Below are 23,082 nucleotides of genomic sequence, written 5' to 3'. Positions count from 1 at the left end.
GAGAGGGGATTGATCTGGGTGACCAGGAGGCATACCCCCCCTCCAGCCCAGGACTCTCTCTCTCTCTCTCTCTCTCTCTGAGCCCTGCTGGTCTCTCTCTGTGTTGTGTGTGCGTACTGCACTGCGGTGAGACCTTCTACTTTAGTTTCACAGAAGGAATCAGGATGCAGGGTTTTGTTGTGTTTCTTTACTCCCATGACAACGTGGATAATGTGTTCAAATAAACCGTACATTTCTATGGAACATTTTCACAATATTCATACGAGTTAATCGGCATGTTATCACAAAGTTCACGTCCCCGTTGAAAGAAATTTCTGCCTCAGTGTTGCTGACTCATTTCAGCGCCTTTCAGATATTCCGTTTTTTGATTTTGACCATGACCCTAGTTTAGGTTCACATGTCCGAGTGACGTTAATTATAGCGGACGGGGTCGTGCCTTTGACCCTTTGACCTTTCTGAAATGTTCTGCACTCTCTCATCATTATGCAACTCACGGGCAGGACCTTCTTGGTCTGGGTGAAAGCCTGCGAGAGAGCCACTCTCAACCCTCCAGCATATAGTTAGATCTGAGCCTCCGTGCTCGTGTATCTGAGCTCATCTAATATACCCTTAACTAACGGTTACCTCTGATAGCAAAGAACAAAGCCCGAGGTTTCTGGCGTGTCTCTGGCATGTCAGGCCTCTATGGAACACAAATAGGTACATAGCCTTCCCCTCATGAAAGAAAGAATCATGGCGACTGAAACGACGCCTAGGAAAAGCAAAATGTTATGTGTCGATGTGATCACCTAACAGATGGAGAGGGAGTCCCTACTGAGAGCTGTTTGGAAATAGACTTCACATGTCTCTATCACTGGCCAAACATGTCTGCAGGGACGCTGCCACTGAGTGCACCTTTTTAATCCTCATTCAATACAAAAAGTGGACACATACTATTAAATACTATTAATGAGTTCAAGAACTGTACATCTGTTACACACATTGGACTCATTTAGGAAAAAACCAAAGAACAGACATCACTGCAGTTTAGAGTAAAGGTTCCTTACTGTGGTGGTGCTGAGGCCAACCCACAACACCACTGATAAATACTCATTATCTCCCTAAATGAGCTGTGAAGCCCGGATATAGCCTATTGTTCTTTTAATCGCGGTACTATTTAATACAGAATTCAGCTCAGTTTATTGCTGCAAAAGTATGTCTCAAACATCTACACAAGCAACTGATGCCAGCCCTGGTTCAGAGTGGATCTTCTGGGCGAGATCTCCCTCATCGAACGCTTCCCCGGAGCATCTCGCAAGCTTACCCTACGACAAACGAGAACTCAAGATAACGTTTTGTTTACACCTGGAAGCCTTTTTTTTTTTGCAACCACGTTTTTTTTAAAGGAATTTTGCCCCTCCTCCTCGGAAGCCCGGGAGTCTCTACGGATCAGTCACCGTGTTCCGTAACGTTCCTCGTTCCCCCGGAAACATATTCCCAGAGTTACTCAACGTTCTCCGAGGAGAGACACTTCTGTCGGGCCTCTGCGTCCTCGAAGGTGACCTTCTTGTTCCTCTTGGGGTCGATCCAGGAGTTGTGGATGACCACGTTGGGGGTGGGGTCGGCCTCCACCACGGACACCACCCTCTTCTTCATCTTGCTCTTGAGCACCTTCTGGAACTTCTGGCGCGTGAAGGCGTAGAGCAGCGGGTGGAAGATGGTGGTGCCGTAGGCCATGACCAGGAAGGCCAGCCGCAGGCGCGCCGTGAAGCCACTGGGGCCCGCGCTGAGGATGACGGTGTTGAGCACCGTGATGGGCGTCCAACACAGCAGGAAGGTGGAGATGATCAGCAGGGACATCTTGAAGACCCGCCGCTGGCGCTCCCGCCGCTCGCGGTGCCGCTTCACGGCCCTCCGCAGGGCGATGATGACCGACACCGAGGCCCTCATGCCCATGGTGGCGCCGGAGCCCCCTCGGACCCCCGTGCTGCTCTGCGACGCGCCGTCCGTGGACTCGGCCGCCGCCCCCGCACCCGCACCCGCCGCCGCCGCCGCCACCGCCGGCGGGGTCGTCATGGAGATGGCCTTCTTCCTCGGCGGCGGCTTCTTCTTGGGCGGGTTGTGCTGGAAGCGCGTGCCGATGCGGATGTTGAGCGCCTGCAGGATCTTGTAGTAGGTGACCAGCATGACGAGCGCCGTGAAGAAGAAGATGGGGATCTGGGCCAGCAGGTGGTAGTACAGGCCGGGCTCGGTCGAGTACTCGTTGGCGTGGGCCGCCCCCCCCGCCGCCGCCGCCGCCGTCGGCACGGTCCGGTTCAACGGGTCCGACCCGGCCTGGCTGAAGAAGCCCACCTCCACGAAGGGCACCAGGAAGCTGAGGCCGGACAGGGCCCAGATGAAGGCCAGCAGGGCCACCACGCGGCCCATGGTCAGCATGCGGTTGGCGGGCCGCACGGAGATGTCGTAGCGGTCCACCGTGATGGCCAGCACGTTGGCGGCCGTGGCCACGCTGGCGAAGGAGACGCAGGCCTCGTGGAAGCAGCTGAGCAGGGCGGTGTCCGACTCCAGGGGCAGCAGGATCACCACGGCCGTCAGCGGGATGCAGCCCACGCACACCTGGAGGCGGGGGGGAGGCCGGGAACGTCGATAAAGGTCCCATATTATACAACCAGGGGTGAGCGTCATTAGCCATACAAAGCCGTTTTTGAAGATCAGCCTCGAGTGACATCGCAAGTGGGCGTGTCCACCTAGATGTGTGATGGACAGATGAGCAACGTTCGCTACATGCCACTGGGCAGGCTGGTAGACTGATCTATCCAGCACACATCTAGGTGGACACGCCCGCTTGTGATGTCACTAGATGCCGATTTTCAAAACGGTCTTGTAACGGCTACACCGGTTGGTATAATATGGGACCTTTTATGTGAAAGAAACCCCGCACATATTGAGGGGTTAGGGGGGCGGCGCTGGGACTCACCAGCACGTCGAGCACGTGCAGGTTCATGGTGACGATGTTGGAGACGGAGCTGACCAGGTTCTGCTTCATGCAGTACAGCACCAGCACGGTGAGGTTGGAGCTCAGGCCCAGCACCAACTCCAGGATCAGGAGGCTGGTCAGGGCGACCTGTGGGGGGGGCGCACGGTGTTCAGTCAGGGTTGGTGACGGGTAACCGGTTCAGAAAGTGTCGTGAGTCAACCATCTGATTCTGATCATCACGAACCAAGACGTACAAATAATAAGCAGAAGCTGTTCCATTACCTCCTCCAAGCACTGCCTGAGTTTCACAGCGTACGTTTTCTTCTTTGATGGAAGTGCATTTCGTAGCAGTGGTCATACATTGTAAGTAGGACATTGAGTTCAGACGACAACCAATTCGAATCCTTATATAAACCTTACCCGGCCTGATCTCAACCTGGCCTATCCTGACATATTAGTCACTGTGATGCGGACGTACTTGGAAGCTGAGTGGGTAGACGTCCATGTCTGCGCTGGTGTCGTCTTCCCCAGCGTCCAAGACGGTCAGGTTGCTCATGGTGGCTGCTAAGCTCAGCACCGGGGAGATGTGCATCATCCTCAGTGGCGCTGGAGCGCTAGGGAGAGCAGGTCGGTGTGGGGACAGGACACATTAGCAAGGAGCCAAGGCAGAGCGAGCCTTGGCTGCAGCATGCACCTCTTCAGTCACTTAGCAGGTTGAATAATGTTTGACAAGTCGGATACAACATCGGTGATCGTTGGTGTCGCCTGTTGGTGACTACTAAGACACACATTCACATCAGTGTCTCTTTGTATCCCTGGTAACACTGCTTGTCTTAATTGTTTTAGTCAAGAGCAGACTTTGAATGTATGTGTCGGGCTTGGTTATGAGATTCGATTTGTAGGATTGCTTCAGGGTTATCGTTGTTACTCGTTGTAAAGATGATGGGGGCCAAACAGGGGGGACTTTCCATCCGTGGGGTTCCGAATAGCACAGACCCACACTCTCAAGCCCTGGCCTGTACACTAACTCTGGGGAGCTCGGCTTTCCCCTAACTACGGAGACCCGCGGGCCACTGAGGGGAATGTACACAACGGCTAAACCTTTGTTAGGCCTTCAGTCCAGACCTGGGGAATACATGGCCTTCTAGAGAGCTGTAGGCACTGGACAGGTTCCAGCGGTGGAGATGTAGAATCTCTACATCTCGACACGTTGGAGTAAAACAAATTCAATATTTGAGCAAACAGCTAAATATGGAGCGTCTATTTTGAAGCGTGGCTGATAAACTCGCAGCTTTTTTTTTTTTTAAAGTCGGAACTCCTCAGTTCCTGTTCGTTCCATGTAAACATATGCGTTGTGTGCGGTGTGTGTATACGGTGGATCGTCCTGATGGATGTTCTGGGGGATGCGATGTTCCCGGAGGGGCTTAAAGGTGTGTTTACTGTGTTGAACTCACCCCCCATCCCAGTGGACTGCTCTCCCGAGTCCCAGCTCAGCCAGCCGGACCCGACCCCGCCATCCTGGTGAGGACCTTTTGTACCCGGGGTGGTCGGGGTTAGACCCAGGGCTGGGGGCGTTCCTCAGGGGTCCCCTCCTACTCCTAATCCAGTCGACTAAGTCCACAGCAAGGACTGGGCTGATGTGTTTTCCTCCACCTCTGGTCTCCGCCAGACAAGGACAAGAGGGTGGGGGTGAGAGCTGATTGTGAATTAGTGAGAACACTGAGACCGGTCCCTCCCTCCCTCCCTCCCTCTCTCCCTCCCTCCCTCCCTCCCTCCCTCCCTCCCTCCCTCCTCTCCAGGGCTGTTGTACAACCGGATCAATGCTCTCCTTCATTAGCTGCTGTGTCCCGCTGTTGTCCCCTTACGCCCAGGCCTGAGGCCTCCAGTGTGTCCCCCTCCGTCAGCTCTCTGTCCTCTCTCCCTCCTCTCTCGGTCGTCTCTCCCTCGTCTCTCCCCCCTCTCTCTGCCGTCCCTCTGTCGTCTCTCCCTCCTCTCTCTGTCGTCCCTCTGTCGTCTCTCCCTCCTCTCTCTGTCGTCCCTCTGTCGTCTCTCCCTCCTCTCTCTGTCGTCCCTCTGTCGTCTCTCCCTCCCCTCTCTCTTGTCTCTCCGTCAGCTCTCTGTCCTCTCTCCCCCCTCTCTCCCTTCTCTCTCTGTCGTCTCTCTGTCCTCTCCCCCTTCTCTCTCCCTTCTCTCTCTGTCCTCTCTCCCCCCTCTCTCTGTCAGCTCTCCCCCCTCGCTCCGTCAGCTCTCCCCCCTCTCTCTGTCGCCTCTCCCTCGTCTCTCCCCCCTCTCTCTGTCGTCTCTCCCCCCTCTCTCTGTCAGCTCTCTGTCGTCTCTCCCCCCTCTCTCTGTCAGCTTTCCCTCAGCACCGAGATATGAAGACCGGCTCAGTCATCCTTTATTTATCCACCTATTCCTCGGCCGTCCTCCTCCTCCTCCTCGTCCCAAAGCCTGAGCTCCACGTTATAATCCACCGTATCTCGTGGTCTCCCGGGCGTCGGTCCACGGAGACACCGAGAGAGAACCCGGATCTGTGGAGCAGTGTGTTCTGTGTTCTGCCTCCCTGGATGTCCTCTGAGGTAAGCACCTGAACCCAAGGTCAGAGCGCCCGGTAGGGGTCACCGGCGGGGGGGGGGGGGGGGGGCCCTCGCTGGGGCAGTGGGCGTGACCCCGTCTGACCTTCACCGCTTCCCCGCGCCTCCGATGGAGAGACAATGGGTCCATGCAGACGGTGACATCATCTCGGCCAGGCGGCTGTCGCCAACGGTTACGCCTGGCCCCCACCCATCGCCTCGTGTGTTACGGACCTGAGGGGGGAAGGAGGGCGGTAACTATGGGTTACAACTGGTTAACCAACAGGAGGCGACGGGGAACATCACAGCCGCCTCTGCTGTTATCTCATCATCTTCTTCTTCTGTGTGTGTGTGTGTGTGTGTGTGTGTGTGTGTGTGTGTGTGTGTGTGTGTGTGTGTGTGTGTGTGTGTGTGTGTGTGTGTGTTTGTGTGTGTTAAAAGGTTAGTTGTCAGTAGATTGTCGTGCATCTCAGGAAATCGTTGTGAAAATGCTACGCTAGGCCGCTACAGTCGTTAGCTCGGTCTATGTAGCTAATGCTAGGCTGCTACAGTCGTTAGCCCGGTCTGTGTAGCTAACGCTAGGCCGCTACAGTAGTTAGCATGGTCTGTATAGCTACGCTAGCCCGCTACAGTAGTTGGCGTGGTCCGTATAGCTACGCTAGGCCGCTACAGCCGTTAGCCCCGTCTGTGTAGCTACGATAGGCTGCTACAGCCGTTAGCATGGTCTGTGTAGCTTATCCATCTTGTTGTCTTCACTATGAATAATTAAGCACTTGTTATTGACAGTCAAACGTCAGGATATGAAGAGTACAGTTTCATATCGGTTTATCTTGTTATTTCAGCAATTGAAAGGCTTTTGCTTTTGCTGCTTAAATGTACCCTAGATTAATTGGATAGATAGATTCACTCACCAGACTCTATTGAATAGAGCTTGATTCATCAGATAGGTACACTCACTAGACTATTTTGAATAGAGCTTGTTTCATGAGATGAATTCACTAACTAGACTAGTGAATAGAGACAGACTAATCTGATGGTATAATCTCCCAAGAGGTTCAAGTGAATAGAGTTATGTTCATTCAGAAGGTTCATTGTATAGTGATAACAATCACGGGTTCTGAATTATCATAGGGCTTTGTGTAGGTGTGTGTGAGTGCATGTTTGTGTGTGTGAGTGAGTGTGCTGCACGTGTGAGTGTGTGCATGTGAGCCAGCGTGTCTGCGTTTGTGCGTGCGCATGCTACTCATGTGTGTGTGCGCACGCATGTGAATGTGTGCGCACGCATGTGAATGTGTGCTGGTGTGTGTGCGTGTGCATGTACTCTCTGCTCTTCACTCTGCTCCTCATCACCTGAGAACCACATCGCTCTCCCTCGCTCTCGCACTGAACGGGCTGCATGGATATGAATTAGTGACCACACACGTGCACGATTGATTACACACTCACACACACACACACACACACACACACACACACACACACGTGCACGTTGTGTTCATAACGAGTGATTACACGCACGCACGCACACGCACACACACACACACACACACACACACGTGTACGCTGAGTTCATGTAAATGAGTGAGTACAGACGCACACGTGTTATACATACACACACACGCTGTTGCTGTCCGTCCGAGTGAAAGCAGACGAAACCCCTTGGTAGCACCCTGTCCCCCAGCGCCCACCCCATAGCCCCCACCCCACACAGAACCCACCCCAGACACCCCACCCAGCACCCAGCCCTCGGAGGCACCCTGCGGTCCCCACACTCCCCCCGGCGCGTGGCAGCAGGCAGGTATTTACCTCGGGGGGGGGGGGGGGGGGGGGGGGGGGGGGGGGGGGGGGGCTGGGCTGCCGGTGTGGCGCTCTCAGACGGTGTAAATCCCGCTCCTCCTCGTAGCGCTGCTCTCCTCGTAGCCCCGGCTCCTCCTCCTGTCCCCCTGCACGTCCTCGGATCTCTCCTCGTCCCAGGTGCCTGAGAGCCGCTCCTCGCGGCGCGTTGCTCCTCTTGTTGTGATTAAGCTGCTGCTCCTCCTCCTCCTCCTCCTCCTCTTCCTCCTCCTCCTGCTGCTCCTCCTCCGACGGTGGGATGGCGGTCTACCCTCCAGGGACGCCCGTCTCTCGGACTGAGGAATCACAGCTCCGAGTGGCAGGTCACTCTCCCAGGAGCCAGAGAGAGAGAATGTGTGAGGGAGAGAGAGTGTGAGGGAGAGAGAGAATCAGAGTGTGAGAGAGGGAGGGAGGGAGGGAGGGAGGGGACGCGTGCTCCCCTGCTCACGCCGATGTGCTCGGTTCCCTCTGCTTTATCTCTCTGCGATGGTCCGTCGATCTCTCTCTCTCTCTCTCTCTCTCTCTCTCTCTCTCTCTCACGGTGACTCACTCTCTCTCTCTCTCTCTCTCTCTCTCTCTCTCTCTCTCTCTCTCTCTCTCTCTCTCTCACGGTGACTCTCTCTCTCTCTCTCTCTCTCTCTCTCTCTCTCTCTCTCTCTCTCTCTCTCTCTCTCTCTCTCTCTCTCACGGTGACTCTCTCTCTCTCTCTCTCTCTCTCTCTCTCTCTCTCTCACGGTGACTCTATCTCACTCTATCCCCTTTACACCTCCGATGCTCACTAATTGGTTTCAGATCACGGCTTTAACACTCCTGCACTGCCAGCTTGTTCCTGGGCTGTCGTCTCTCTCTCTCTCTCTCTCTCTCTCTCTCTCTCTCGCTCTCGCTCTCTGTATCACTTTCGCTCTCTCCCCCCTCTGTATCGATCTCTCACTCTCTTTGTATCTCTCTCTCTCTCACTTTTGTTCTGTAACTCATTAACCTGATTTGATCTATTCCAAATGTAACACTTTCTCTTTCTCTCTCTCTCTCTCTCTCTCTCTCTCTCTCTCTCTCTCTCTCTCTCTCTCTGTATCACTTTCGCTCTCTCCCCCCTCTGTATCGATCTCTCGCTCTCTTTGTATCTCTCTCTCACTCTTGTTCTGTAACTCTCTTTCTCGCTATGTATCTCTTTCATTCCCCCCCCTCTCTCTCTCTATTTCTCTCTCTCTCTCTCTCTCTCTCTCTTTCTCTCTCTCTCTCTTGTGTCTCCGTACCGCCAGCTTCCCTAAGTGTGTTTGCCCTCTTCAGGGAGGCCGGCAGGGTAACCGTGGCGATGAGGATGCTAATGGACGCATCCTCTTCCTCCTCCACAGCTGTCTGTTTGCAGAGGGAGGTCAAAGGTCAGCCACCGGGGATATGCGGCTGGTAGTGTGTACGCGCTCGGGTCGATTGCGAAGCCACATTCACTTTAAGACATATTACACCTTGTTCCCCTAGTGGCCATTAGGGGAAGTCTGGGAAACCTCAGAGGCTGGGGAAACCATGACGACGCAACGGAGATGCTTTCTAACTGCTGCCTGGACCGGGGAATGGAATCGCAGAGCTAAAGAGAAATGTATTCCATTTATAGTGCGTTTCCATTGAGTTGTCATGGTTTCCCCCGAAGATTCTAGAAGGTTCCTCCACCAGTGTCACCACTATGGCCTCTAGGTGGAGGGAGCTCTGCACGACAAGGCGGGGGAAGTGTCTTAAGAAGGATCGGTCCAGAGTCAACTTAATAATAGTGTTGTCGCGTTGATGTTGCCGTATCGCTATGGGAACGTCTCGTGAAACCAATGGCAGCCTGAATCCATCCTGCGCCTGTTCATGGTGCCGCGAGCAGTCGCCGGGTGTGTCTCCTCTGTGTCCGCATCGGCATGGCAACCGAAGAGACGGCGGGACAGGGTTCGGCGGGGTCGGACCCCGGAGTGCTGGCAGAGAGGATCGAGCGTTGCGTCGGTGTGGTTCAGACAGTGCTCCCCCGGTGTGGGAGTCTCCTCCTCCTCCGCTGTCCGTCATGTCTCAGTCTGCTGACGTCTCCGGCCGAAGACTTCGGCACGGCGCGGCCGAACTCCGGCACGGCGGACGACATTAGTATCGATCGGATATCGCTCTCGGGGAATATTACCCATGTGTAAATAAATAAACGGTGTGAAGCGGGTGGAGGACTGGGGGCCGTCTGTGACGGGAGGGGGGGGGGGGGGGGGGGGGGGGGGGGGGGGGGGGCTGGAAGCTGTGTGTGTGTGTGTGTGTGTGGGTTAGGGTTGGGGGGGGGGGGAGGGAGGGGGTTTGGGCCTGGATGCAGAGCTCTGGTCCCTCCCTGCCTCATCGCTCAGACCCCTGTGTGTTTATCCAAGCTGAGGGGAAGCAGATGGACGCTCTCCAGCCTGCTTGTGTGTTGTGATGCTGACACACGATCCAGCCCCTGCGCGTTGTGTTTTATTTATCTCCCCGTGGCTCCCCCTCTGATACGGGCGATAACGGGGGAGAGGGGGAGGAGAGGGGGCCAGAGGGGGAGGAAGGGGGGGAGAGCAGGGGAGAGGGGGAGGGAGGGGAGGAGAGGGGGACAGAGGGGGAGGAAGGGGGGGAGAGCAGGGGAGAGGGGGAGGGAGGGGAGGAGAGGGGGACAGGGGGAGGAAGGGGGGGAGAGCAGGAAACACAGGTGGAGAGGGAGAGGAAAGGAGCAAAGGGGGGAGGAAAGGGGGGAGACGGTCGGACGCTGTTCTGTGTTGCTCTGAAGGAAAGGGAGCGAGGAGAGGGATTGGTTTCACACCTCAGATTGATGTCAGCATCACAGAGATCGAGGTCGACGGCGGCCAGGTAAATGTTTAACGCACGCATTTAAACTCCCCACTGTGCCCCCCGAGACGTAGCCTGTGGGACCGCCGCTCGCGGCTGGGACCCCCCCCAGTGGAGCGACCCTAAACACTCACACGGGCTGTGAGGAGGGAGGGAGGGAGGGAGGGAGGAAGGGAGGCTTCTGGGTACAGCGAGGAGGAGTCGTGGGTTCTGGGAGGGAGGAGGAGGAGAGAGAGGAGGAGGAGGAGGAGAGAGAGAGGGAGGGAGGGAGGGAGGAGGAGAAAGGGGGGAAGAGGAGGAGAAGGAGAGAGGGGGAAGAGATGGGAGGAGAGAGGGGGGAGGGAGGAGGAGGGAGGAGAAGGGAGTGTCGGTGTTGGATGATGTCATGCGCTGACGTCACGTGATCACGTTGTGACTCACTCAGCGAAACCTTCACAGAGAGTTTCCTCCTAATTATAAATCCATCATACCTCAGCTGTATTGCGAGTGCGTCACCCCCCAGATCTCTGGATCCTGGAGGGTGTGTGTGTGTGTGTGTGATGCATCCGAGGGCTGCACGGGGCTGACCTTGCGGCGCCGGTCCTGAGGAATCACTCGCGTCCTTGATGGAGGCGGGGTGATCGATCACAGCAGAGCACTCACGTCGGGTCCTGATGTCATGCTCGGTGTTCAGGGGGTCCGCCCTGCGTTCTGAGGTTCAATGTCAGGTTGGCAGAGTGTTAATTCAGTCTGGATACACTGGGATAAGCGTCACACACACACGGGCACCAAAATAAACACACACACACACACACACACCCACACAAATAAACACCCAGAAACACAGATAAATCCCCCCCACTGCCTGAGTCTGAGATGACCTCCACAGAGCTCTGCTCGCCTGCTCTCCTTGACTTAAGAATAATACCTTACCACCCCCCCCAGCACAACCACCATCTCTACCATAACCTCCACCACCACCTCTACCCCCACCCCCACCTCCATCACCATCTCCACAACCTCCACCACCACCATCCTCTCTCCCCAACCTCCACCACTTCCACAGCCTCCAACCCCACCCACCAACACCACCACCACCACCACCACCACCCTTTCTATCACCCCTACAATCACCACATCAGGACAGTGTGTGTACAGCAGCTGTCCCGATGGGGACAGACTCAAGATGCGCGGCTGAGTGCAACAGACTTGTTTTCGGAGCTCCTCAGCATCTGGATAGTGTGCGAAACACTTGCACGGGGGCTTCCTCACACACACACACACACACACACACACACACACACACACACACGAGCTGCCACAGGTCACACTTGATGCGTCCCCCGTTTCCGCTGGCGTTCGGTAAAGCTTTAAGGGAATGAGTTTGATTGCCCCCCCCCCCCCCCCCCCCCCCCCCCCCCCCCCCCCCCCCCCCCCCCCCCTCCTCTGCGTTAGGGTGAACCTCGCCCTACCACTTAGCAGTTGGGCTCAGCCCCTATGGAGCTGTTGCACCAGAGGTTTTTAATTGAGCTCTGCTCTGTTTCCCCTTTACAAACTCTTGGGCTGGGCCTCCTGCTGCCTCCAGAGGAACGAGGAAACCTCCTGCTGAGGCCACTCCTCCACCTCCTCCCCAATCTCCTCCTAACCTTCCTCCTCCTCCTCCCCCTGCTGTTCCTCCTCCTCCTCTTCTTCCTCCTCCTCCTCCTGCTGTTCCTCCACCTCCTCCTCCTCCTACCCCTCCTCCTTCTCCACTTCCACCTCCTCCTCCTCCCCCTACTACTACCCCTGCTCTTCCTCTTCATCCTCCTCATCCTCCCCCTGCTCTTCCTCTTCCTCCCCCCCTCTTCTTCCTCCTCCTCCTCCTCCTCTTCCGTGAGGTAGAGAGTACCGTCTCTCTCGGTCCTCGCTCTCCTCGCTCTGCTCTTCTGCGTACGTGTTTCAACCTGCTTTCCTGTCCTCCAGTTCATCCCTCATCCCGCTCCTCCTCCTCCTCCTCCTCCTCCTCCTCCTCTGTGAGGTAGAGAGTACCGTGCCTCTCGGTCCTCCTGCTCCTCGCTGTCCTCTTCTGCGTACGTGTTTCAACCTGCTTTCCTGTCCTCCAGTTCATCCCTCATCCCGCTCCTCCTCCTCCTCCTCCTCCTCCTCCTCCTCCTCCTCTGTGAGGTAGAGAGTACCGTGCCTCTCGGTCCTCCTGCTCCTCGCTGTCCTCTTCTGCGTACGTATTTCAACCTGCTTTCCTGTCCTCCAGTTCATCCCTCATCCCGCTCCCCGGTAGAAGGGGCCCGCTGCATGCTGCTGGGTTCACTCACACAACACAGTCCTGGTCCCCCCAACCTGGGGCGTGCCCCCCCCCCCCCCCCCCCCAGTGTTCAGGAGACAGAGCTGTTTGTCCTGTTCTGGGGGAAGCGGGGATTATGGGGGTTGGGGGTGGGGGGGGGGGGGGCGTTTATCTTCAAAGGTTATTCATCAAAAAGTAGTTTCTCTTCTGCTTTCAGAAGGACGGTCAGAGTATTCTTAGACTTTACGTCCCCTAAAAACACAAGATGAGCGATTCAATGGGTTTCCATTACGTTAGATTACATTGCATTGCATTTATTCCATAAAGTTAGATTGCATTCGATTATATTATATTAAAAATCGAGGAAACGATTTGATTGAGTGAGATTGTACTTTGTTGACACCAGTCTGTGATTCATTTGGTCTGATGATCTGCGTGGTTTACAGACATGGAATCGGCTAGGTGGTGGTGATGATATTGTATCCCAAGGTCCCTGCCGAATGTTCTCCCTGATCAGTGCTGTTCATGATGACAATAATAATTTGTGTGTGTGTGTGTGTGTGTGTGTGTGTGTGTGTGTGTGTGTGTGTGTGTGTGTGTGTGTGTGTGTGTGTGTGTGTGTGTGTGTGTGTGTGTGTGTGTGTGTGTGTGTGCAGACTACCTGTCCCAGGGCGTGGACCTGAGTGGGATCGAGGTGATCGAGAACGAGCTGGTGCTCATAAGCAGGTCCAGGCTGGAGGTGGAGAACCAGGCCAAGAGGCTGCTGGAGCAGGGCATGGAGATCCAGGTACACACACACACACACACACACACACACACACACACACACACACACACACACACACACACACACACACACACACACACACACACACACACACACACAGGAATACACACACACAGGAATACACACACCCACACACAAAGGAATGCACACACAAACAGGAATGCACACACACACACACACAGTGACACAAACAGGAACACACACACACAGGAAAACACGCGCGCACGCACACGGGAACATGGGTTCCTCCACACACGTGCGCATTTGTTTTTCACACATGAGTAAGTGGAGTGTGTAGTGTGTGTTTGTGAGAGGTAACTGAAGTAAGTGTGTGAGGTGATAGAAATTCAGGCCGCTGCTCACGGTTATCTGACCTAGAAACACCCCCCTTCCCCTGTGACCCCGCCACGTGTGTGTGTGAGTTTCTTCTGAGAGAAAAGACGAAACTCCACTATACTCTACTACTACTGCTCTACCTCATTTTCTCCCAAACGTTTTTCTCGTCTCCTCTTCTCCCTGCCTCCTCGTCTCCCTCTCCTCTCCTCTCCTCTCCCCTCTCCTCTCCTCTCTCTCTCTGTCTCCAATCCTCCTCTCGCCTCCTCTCCTCTCCTCCCTCTCCTCGTCTCCTTCTCCTTCTCTCCTCCTCTTTCCCCTCATCTCCTCCCTCTCCTCTCCTCTCCTCCTCTCTCCCCTCCTCTCATCCCTCCTCTCCTCCTCCTCAGATATAGATAAAGTCTCCCCACTGTCATGAGATGGATTGGGCTCTTAAAGACGAGCCATCTCACGTAGGCCTCGTGCCTATGGTTGAGTGGGAGCCGGCGGGATGGAGATGTCTATATTTGAGGCGTATCGATTGAGATTCGAGGAGAGGCCATTAGAGGAAAACAGCGCTACATCGCTGTTCCTCCTGCATGCCCCGCTCCCTGGAGGCCCGGATAGAACTGGAACTAGATACAAAACGGCCAATCCAACTCGGGTGTCTCACACCTAAAACAAATCGCAGTTCTTTAAAAAAAATATATATATATATGCTTTATTATATATTGATATAGAGGGGAGGACGTGCAGACCAAAGGCAAGATTCGAACCCGGGTTGCTGCGTTCAGGACTGAGTTTAGATGGTACGCACTCTACCCGGTGAGCCAATCGGGTGCCCCAAACATATCTCAGTACCAGCGCCTTTCAGCCGGGACTTGCTTTTCATTCACAAGTTGTGTTGAGGCTGGAGATCCACGGAGCCGATGGTTGGTATTCATAGCTCCATGATGGCTGGAGCTGCTTGTTCGCTTGGCTCCGAGTGCGACGGCTCTGCCAACCCTGTGGAATAAACAAGATCTATTCTAGAGGCATCCCAACGCACAGGCATAGAGAACAACACAGAACGCACATACACACAGTGAACAACACACAACAGACAACACACAGCAAACAACAAACAACACGCAACACACAAACATAGCGAACAACACACAAGAGACAACACACAGCTAACAACAAACAACACACAAAACATAGCGAACAACACACAGCTAACGACAAACAACGCACAACCCACAACACACAAACATAGCGAGCACTACACAACGAACAACACACGGTGAACATCACACCACACACGCTCACACAGTGACAGCAGGTGAAGCCCTCCCATCCGCCCTCCTCCTCTGTTTCTCCGGCGGCTATTTCGAGGTCTGCCTTCAACTTCCTCCGTCAAGCTGAACGTGTGAACGTATGGAACTGCTATTGTGTGCGTTCAATAAATGCATACACACACACAACCACACCATACTACACACACACACACACACCATACTACACAAACCATGCTACACACACACACACACACATACACCATACTACACAAACCATACTACACACACACATACACACCATACTTCACACACACACACACACACACACACACTACACAAACCGTACTACACACATACACCTCATACTTCACACACACACACACACACACACACACACACACACACACACACACACACACACACACACACACACACACACACACACACACACACACACACACACATGCACATCATACTACACACACCATACTAGTTACACACATGCACAGAGACGTAGGCCCCCCCCCAGAGGCAGTGTGTGCTGTGTTATGTAAGGGGCTGGACAGTGTGGGTGCTGCAGGCCGGCTCTGGGGCCCAGCAGAAAGACTCTCCATCTGCTCCGCCCTGCTAACCCCCGCCCACCCCCCCAGGACCGGCCCCCAGCGGCCGCCTCGGTGTCCCCTCCCTCCGGCGTCCCCTCCCTCCGGCGACCACCCAGCGCTGCGTCTCCCTGGGACATCCTTGCCGTGTCTCTGTGTCTGTGTCTGTCTCTGTTACTGTCCCTGTCACTGTGTCTCTGTCCCTGGGTCTCTGTGTCTGTGTCTCTGTATCTCTGTGTCTCCTTCTCTGTCTCGGTCTCTCTCTGTCCATGTCTCTGTGTCTCCTTCTCTGTCTCTGTCTCTGTGTCTGTCTCTGTTACTGTCCCTGTCACTGTGTCTCTGTCCCTGGGTCTCTGTGTCTGTGTCTCTGTATCTCTGTGTCTCCTTCTCTGTCTCTGTGTCTGTCTCTGTGTCTCCTTCTCTGTCTCTGTGTCTGTCTCTGTGTCTCCTTCTATGTTTCTGTGTCTGTCTCTGTCTGTGTCTGTCTGTGTGTCCATGTCTCTGTGTCTCCTTCTCTGTCTCTGTCTCTGTCTCTGTGTCTGTCTCTGTTACTGTCCCTGTCACTGTGTCTCTGTCCCTGGGTCTCTGTGTCTGTGTCTCTGTATCTCTGTGTCTCCTTCTCTGTCTCTGTGTCTGTCTCTGTGTCTCCTTCTCTGTCTCTGTGTCTGGCTCAGTGTCTCCTTCTATGTTTCTGTGTCTGTCTCTGTCTGTGTCTCTCTGTCTGTGTGTCTGTGTGTCTGTGTCTCTGTGTCTCCTTCTCTGTTTCTGTGTCTGTCTGTGTCTCTCTGTGTCTCTCTGTCTGTGTGTCCCTGTGTCTCTGTGTCTCCTTCTCTGTTTCTGTGTCTCCCTGTCCCAGCAGGTAGGGCTGACAGGTTTGGAGCATAGTGCCTTTCTGTTAGCGGGTTCTCGTCTACGTTTCTCTTCTCGATTCTCCTCCTCTATCTGCTCCTCCCCTCCCCTCCCCCTCCCCTCCCTCCCCCTCCCCCCCCCCTCCCCCTCCCCTCCCTCCCCCTCCCCCTCCCCTCCCCTCCCCTCCCCCTCCCCTCCCTCCACAGCAGAACATGGTCGTCCTCTTACAAAGAGATTTTGTTTCCTTTCATAGATTCCCCGCCCTCATTAACTCTGTGAATCATATTTTTAGCTTTTTTTCACCTCCACACTGGCAGGCATGTGCGCGTGTCTGTGTGTGTGTTTGTGTGTGCTTTGAAGCTCATTAACCTGATTTGATCTATTCCAAATGTAACACTTTCTCTTTCTCTCTCTCCCTCCCTCTCTCTCTCTCTCTCTCTCTCTCTCTCTCTCTCTCTCTCTCTCTCTCTCTCTCTCTCTCTCTCTCTCTCTCTCTCTCTCTCTCTCTCTCTCTCTCTCTCTCTCTCTTCCTGTCTCTCTTCCTCTCTCTCTCTCTCTCTCTCTCTCTCTCTGTCTCTGTCTCTGTCTCTGTCTCTCTCTCTCTCTCTCTCTCTCTTCCTGTCTCTGTCTCTCTCTCTTCCTGTCTCTGTCTCTGTCTCTCTCTCTAGAACCCCAGTCAGGTGGGCACGGCCCTCCAGGTGTTTTATAACCTGGGCTCCCTGAGGGAGACCGTGGGGGGCGTGGTCAGCACCTACCACGGCGTCGTCCGGGACAACGTGAGCTCCGCCCTGGACATCAGAGGTCTCACCCAGCCCACCAGCACCAGAGGTCAGGGGTCACGGCGGGGGTCACGCCCCTGTGTTTGTGTGTGTGTCTTATTGTACTGGAGAGAGAGATTGTAATTCTCCATTTATTTATTCAGTACACTCACACACACACTCACACTCACACTCACACTCACACTCATGCACACGCACACACACACACACACACACAGAATCTCTCTCTCAAACTCTCTCTCTCTCTCCCTCTCTCTCTCTCTCACACACACACACGGTACGAATTAATGGCCTCATTTTCATTTGGAAGACAGTGGTAAATCGCTAGTTGGCCTAGTTCCTGGTTTGGCCGCGCTAAATTAGCGGGATGTGGAGCATCTCTGGCCCTGATTTGTTGGCGAGGCCCCTGGGGGGGGGGGGGGGGGGGGGGGGGTAGAGAGTGTTCTCCACCACAGCAGTGCCTGTGGACCGGGGGGGGTGGGGGGCCGGGCCTGACCCAGATGTGACTGAGCACAGCGGCGTACCGTAGCTCTGTGTTCACTAGGGGGTCCACCAGGACACACTCGATCCACACGGCGGCCATCTTGTGTGGTCTGCCGGTGGGGAAACCATGGCGACGCAGTGGGGGATGCGTTCTAACCCGATGGGGTTGCGCTCTCATGTTTTCCCGACATACCAACATGGCCGCCAGATGCTTTCAAATTAGCGAACAAAGGCAAACGTTTGCGAACATTTCAATCAAACATTTTTATCATTCGCTAGCAACCTTCTGGTTACCAGGCAACCCATTTTACCTAGTCCTGATCCACAAGCCACCCCAAAATAGGTTCACAGACCAAACGCACAAGTGACGTCCTGAACGGACGCCCACAGCCGTTGCAGCTTCTTAGAGGTGATATATCTTACCTCCAGGTGTGCCATTTTGAAAATCTGTAGCAAAACGTTGCTAATCTATCCGTCCCACATCTAGGTGGACACGCCCACTTGTGATGTCAGAAGAGGCCGATTTTCAAAACGTCTTGTAGGGGCTAATCGCACTCACACCGGGTGGTACAATAGTCCCCCCCTTAACACCCTCTCCGCGGGAGACACGGTCCTCAGAAGCCTCTTCTCCAGCGTGTCTTTGTGGTGCCTTGCTCAGGGGCTCCGGGCAGGGCGGTGCTCCCCACGCCGGGCAACACGGCGGCATTCCGGGCGGCTCTCTGGACCAACCTGGAGAAGCTGATGGATCAGATCTGCGCCGCGTGTAAGCAGGTGAGACACGGGTCCGTCATGTGGTCCAGAAGATCAAGAAGAACCAAGATGGCCGCCGGGTCTACCAAAAAAGTCATCATAAAAAAGATCTATTATTATTTTATCTATTATTAATATTATTATCATAATAATAGGGAAAAAAGTTGATGAGAAGAACTGTTAGATGACTCCACCCGCGGGGCCGTAGAGCTAAAATACACCCAGCACCCATCCTATTTATATAATTATCGTTATAGATCAAACAAGGAACCGATATAGATCAAACACATCCTGGATGGCTTCCGGGTTTATCTTGGGCTGTCACTCAGGCTCCCTGCAGAAGACAGCTCCACCGGGTTGCCACGTGTTCATCTATTCCTGGGGCCATGGTCCCTCTCTCTCTGGGCGCTGACGGAGCCATAGACAGGCCGTCAGCGGGCTGTGTGACCCAGGGTACGCTGCCCAGGGACTGGGTCACTGCAGAGGATCCATGGGACACCTACATTACATCTACATTCAGTTCATTCAACAGACGCTTTTATCCAAAGTGACTTTTTAATAAGTACAAATGTCAGAAGAAAGAGAAACAACAATATATCGCTGTCGGTACAGTAAGGATGTTCATAGAACCCAGTGCCAAGAACCAACAATCGCTAGGTGAACCCATTCCCTGTATACAACAAAGATAGCTAGGATAAGATGCTGCACAATGCGAAGTACTATTTTTAAGTGCAGGATGTAGCAACATACAATAAGTGCGTACTTGACAATTGACAAACAACTAAATGGATTAACAGTAAAAGTCTACCAAGTAAGTCAATAAAAGTCAAGGTAGCCAGGGGTTGAGACCCCTTGAGACCCCATTGGACAGAAATGAAATGTATAGCCAAATACAAGTTGTGTTTATGTGGGAGTATATAGTTATATCTGCAGATTATATGTTCTGTATTTGTCTGTTTGAGTCACTGAATCATCTTGCCCATCTAACTAAGGTCCAAATGTGGTTGACCTTTGACCCCAAACAGATCCAGCATCTCCAGAAGGTTCTGGCCAAGAAGAGGGACCCTGTCACTCACGTGTGCTTCATCGACGACATCATCAAGGTGAGAGAGAGGGAGGGGGGGAGGGGGGGAGAGGGAGAGAGGGAGGGAGGGAGAGAGAGAGAGAGAGAGACTTAACCATGGCAACAATGCTCCTAACCACTTGCATCCCTGGCAGATATTGGTAGTTTGAGACACGGTGATCACCGTGGAAACCAGAACATCACTGTCTGGGTTCCGGACCAATATGCCCTTTGTTATTAATGATCAATAATGCACCGACACACATGGTCTACAGACCTTTATTCGCCTGGCAACCATCTTGGATGTAGACGCTGTCACATCAGCCACCTAGCATGAAGAACCAGGATGGAACCGACATTGAACCAAGGTGGCTGCCGGGGGAATCAGGCCCTTTTGTTCATTCCATCGTTACCCCTTTTCCAACAATGCAGTTCCAGTGCTGGTTCGGAGCCAGTGCCAATCTCAAATCGGTTCCTGGCTTTTCCCCATAAATAATCCACAGCACCAACTCAACGCTGGTCCACAAACAAGAACGAGTGACGTCTAGTTCTGGGTTAGCGTCATTTTAACGCTTTAACTTGAAGTGGCTCTACTCTAGCCCTAAAGTCTGTGAAAAATCAGGCTGGTTCCTTAGGAGGTGGCGTGTAGAACCAACACTCAACCGGCACAAGCACCCGCCCGGCCCCGGGTTTGCGTTGGTGGAAAGGGGGTATGTGTGAACGTCTGTATGAACGTGTGACTTTACACTTCAGACCCTGGTTGTTCCTCTACCTGCTGTCAGTGCGTCCATCTAAAGACGAGCGAGGCAGCTCTGAGGTCGGTCGACGGCGTCCTCACCTCGGCTGTTAATGAGCGAGCGTTGAGACTGAGACGGTGCTAATGAGAGAGAGACAGAGACCTTAGAGTGAGGCAGAGAGAGGAGGGAGCAAACAAGGCCAGGGTGAGAGATGAACCGAGGCAGACACACTGGGCCACATCTGGGAGGTAAATATAGCACTGAGCTGTCTGGCCTTATCTTTGCTTGTGTGTGTGTGTGTGGCACTCGCCTGTCTTTCTGTTTGCGCCCTGCTTACTGTCTGTTTGCCCGACTGTCTTTGTCTGCCTGTCTTGGGGTCCGTCTGTCTGGCCGCAGGTCTGAACATTCATTTATTATTCGTGGTGTTTATCCACTGTGGATCTCTGCCCTACTGCAGGCGACAGTTTAACTACAGACCTGAGCTGTGTTTGGTCCTCTCTGCCCTGTAACTACAGACCTGAGCTGTGATTGGTCCTCTCTGCCCTGTAACTTCCGACCTGAGCTGTGATTGGTCCTCTCTGCTCTGTAACGACAGACCTGAGCTGTGATTGGTCCTCTCCGTTGTGGCATGATTTCGAATCGTTCTCGCCGATAAGAAAGACATTTCGGATTTCAAATCCGATGCTTCAATGTTCAAACCACAGTCTGCCGTGTAAATCTACTGTTTGGCTCTGAAATCTTTTGTTATTATTTACTACCTTAACATTCTTCGACTTAACACACGAAACGTACATTATAACTTCCGTGCTGAATGGAAATAGACACTGCCATCTGGTGATTCGGAGGTTTGGTGTAATCGACCCTATAGGCTGTCTGCTCTAACGAGGGTTTGTGGTTTCCTCCTAGGACGGCCAGCCTGACATTCTCTACACCTTCTGGAATGATGTCACCACCACGTTGTCTGTAGAGTTCCACCAAGCCACCTCAGGTAACTCCTCATCTCCTTCCCTGTCTCCTCCTCTTCTCTCTGTCACCTCCTCCTCTCCTCTCCTCTCCTCTCCTCTCCTCCTCTCTGTCCCCTCCTCTCCTCTCCTCTCCTCTCCTCTCCTCTCCTCTCCTCTCCTCTACTCTCCTCTCCTCTCCTCTCCTCACCTCCTCTCCTCTCTGTCCCCTCCTGTGTAACCTGGTGCCGGCTGTGGAGCCGGGTTGACGGCAGGTCGATGGCAGACCTTCAGGTTGATCAGTAAGCCTCATAGAGCCGGACCTCCTCCCCCAGACCCGGAGCTCCGTGGGGGTCTCATGCCGCATCGCGTTGTCGGAGGGTCCATTAAAGCCCTTGGGTGATGGACTGGGTGACGGCCTCATCCAGTGTGCTTTAATTAGCCGGTATCACCAGAACTCTGTCAACCATGCGACGGATCAATAAGGCTTCCAGTAATGACATCATGGAGAGAAAGGACTTGTGGTGCAGCTGCCTGTTCAAACCGACCGTACTGAATGGCTTTAGGCACGTCTGTTGACTGGCTGGTTCTTATCGAGCGTTTTGATGCAAATAACGTGGTTATTAATAACGTGGTTTGGGTTTGAGAGATGATGGAAATGTGGAAGGTTTTAGTTGGAGTAGATTAACATGGAAAATAACACGGTATCAACAGATGAAGAACTGGTGTGCAGGCTTCGGTAACACAGCGCAGTCCTGACGGGGGTGGCTGGGCCCAGAGAGTTAGCCATCTCTGTCCTCTTCCTGCACCTCCACCACCTCCACCTCCACCACCACCACTACCTCAACCTCCACCCCCTTCACCTCCACAACAACCTCCACCTCCACCTCTACCACTTCCAACCCCACCTCCTCCATTTCCTCCACCATCACCTCCCCCACCTCCAACCCCACCTCCTCCACCTCCAACCCCACCTCCTCCACCTCCCAGTCCGTGTGGGGGAGGCTCACCACAGGGAGCCTGGAAGCAGAAGGAATCTTGAAGTGACAACAAGAGAGTCAATCTTGGCTTCCTGCTCACACTTTGCACAACAATCTGTGTGTGAGGTGTATGTGTGTGTGTGTGTCTTGAGGTTATGTGTGTGTGTGTGTGTGTGTGTGTGTGTGTGAGAGGTTGTGTGCGTGTGGGTTTGTGCGTGTGAGTTTGTTTGTGTGTTGGAGAGAGCGATAGAGTGGGAGCTGTAGAGGGAGAGTGGGAGGAGACCAAAAAGGGAAAGTGTGAGAAATGGATTCATCCTTCTGTCCATTCTGATCGTCCTCTGAGTAGTTCTCGGAGGCTCTCTCTCTCTCTCTCTCTCTCGCTCTCCCTCTCGCTCTCCCTCTCGCTCTCGCTCTCGCTCTCTGTCTCTCTCTCTCTATAATGGGGTAATCAGTGTGTCTGGGTGACGGTAAATTTCTGCTGAAGGTATTTCCTCAGATGATTTCGAAGCCGATTTGTAGAGCAATCTTTTCCATCTCCGCATCCTCTCTCTACTGATTCTCGCTCTCGCTCTCTCTCTCTCTCTCTCTCTCTGTCTCTGTCTCTGTCTCTGTCTCTGTCTCTCTCTCTCTCTCTCTCTCTCTCTCTCTCTCTCTCTCTCTCTGTCTCTGTCTCTGTCTCTGTCTCTCTCTCTCTCTCTCTATAATGGGGTAATCAGTGTGTCTGGGTGACGGTAAACTTCTGCTGAAGGTATTTCCTCAGATGATTTCGAAGCCGATTTGTAGAGCAATCTTTTCCATCTCTGCATCCTCTCTCTACTGATTCTCTCTCTCTCTATCCCTCCTCCATCTCCTCCTCCCTCTACTTATTCTCTCTCTCCCCCCTCCATCACCTCCTCTCACACCTCCTCTCACACACACACACACACGTGTGTGTGTGGGACAAACACAGATGAGGAGACACAAACACGCAAAAAAACACCACGCGCACACACATGAAAGAAAGAACACACTCATCACACACACACACACATCAGAGGACCAACACACTCATCACGCACACACACATGAAAGGACAAATGCACTCAA

The 23,082-nt window shown here is 53.7% G+C and overlaps 2 protein-coding genes across 4 annotated transcripts in view; one reads left to right on the top strand and one right to left on the bottom strand.

Moving 5' to 3' along the window:
• The window catches only part of cog5 (component of oligomeric golgi complex 5), a 44,936-nt gene that overhangs the window by 7,492 nt on the left and 14,362 nt on the right, over window positions 1-23,082 (top strand). Inside the window, exons 7-11 of the mRNA XM_056587887.1 lie at window positions 13,093-13,223; window positions 16,932-17,091; window positions 18,184-18,296; window positions 19,301-19,378; window positions 20,982-21,063. Coding sequence (XP_056443862.1) covers window positions 13,093-13,223; window positions 16,932-17,091; window positions 18,184-18,296; window positions 19,301-19,378; window positions 20,982-21,063 — 564 coding nt within the window. The remainder of the gene's footprint in view (window positions 1-13,092; window positions 13,224-16,931; window positions 17,092-18,183; window positions 18,297-19,300; window positions 19,379-20,981; window positions 21,064-23,082) is intronic.
• LOC130380632 (G-protein coupled receptor 22-like) lies at window positions 151-5,562 on the bottom strand. Of its 3 annotated transcripts, none has more exons than XM_056587893.1 (5): window positions 5,367-5,562; window positions 4,411-4,652; window positions 3,435-3,570; window positions 2,957-3,103; window positions 151-2,595 (listed from the first exon to the last, which is right to left on the bottom strand). In XM_056587893.1, exons 3-5 carry the CDS (start codon window positions 3,549-3,551, stop codon window positions 1,483-1,485), a joined length of 1,377 nt encoding a protein of 458 aa, XP_056443868.1. In that variant the 5' UTR covers window positions 3,552-3,570; window positions 4,411-4,652; window positions 5,367-5,562; the 3' UTR covers window positions 151-1,482. The 3 variants fall into 3 exon arrangements, with proteins under 3 accessions (XP_056443868.1, XP_056443869.1, XP_056443866.1); XM_056587894.1 differs by having other exon boundaries at window positions 4,411-4,616; XM_056587891.1 differs by having other exon boundaries at window positions 4,411-4,611.

The sequence above is a fragment of the Gadus chalcogrammus genome, chromosome 4 (assembly GCF_026213295.1).
Source record: "Gadus chalcogrammus isolate NIFS_2021 chromosome 4, NIFS_Gcha_1.0, whole genome shotgun sequence".
NCBI classification, from domain to species: domain Eukaryota; kingdom Metazoa; phylum Chordata; class Actinopteri; order Gadiformes; family Gadidae; genus Gadus; species Gadus chalcogrammus.
Note: the sequence above shows the minus strand (reverse complement) of the source record. Positions and strands in the feature narration are given on the sequence as shown.

What these genes read in the sequence shown, in the direction of transcription:
- LOC130380632 (XM_056587893.1), bottom strand. Translation starts at nt 3,551, where the DNA reads ATGATGCACATCTCCCCGGTGCTGAGCTTAGCAGCCACCATGAGCAAC. An exon ending in TCTACCCACTCAGCTTCCAA is followed by an intron (nt 3,104 to 3,434) that starts GTACGTCCGCAT and finishes CCCCCCCCACAG; the next exon opens with GTCGCCCTGACCAGCCTCCT. An exon ending in TGCACGTGCTCGACGTGCTG is followed by an intron (nt 2,596 to 2,956) that starts GTGAGTCCCAGC and finishes CCCCGCCTCCAG; the next exon opens with GTGTGCGTGGGCTGCATCCC.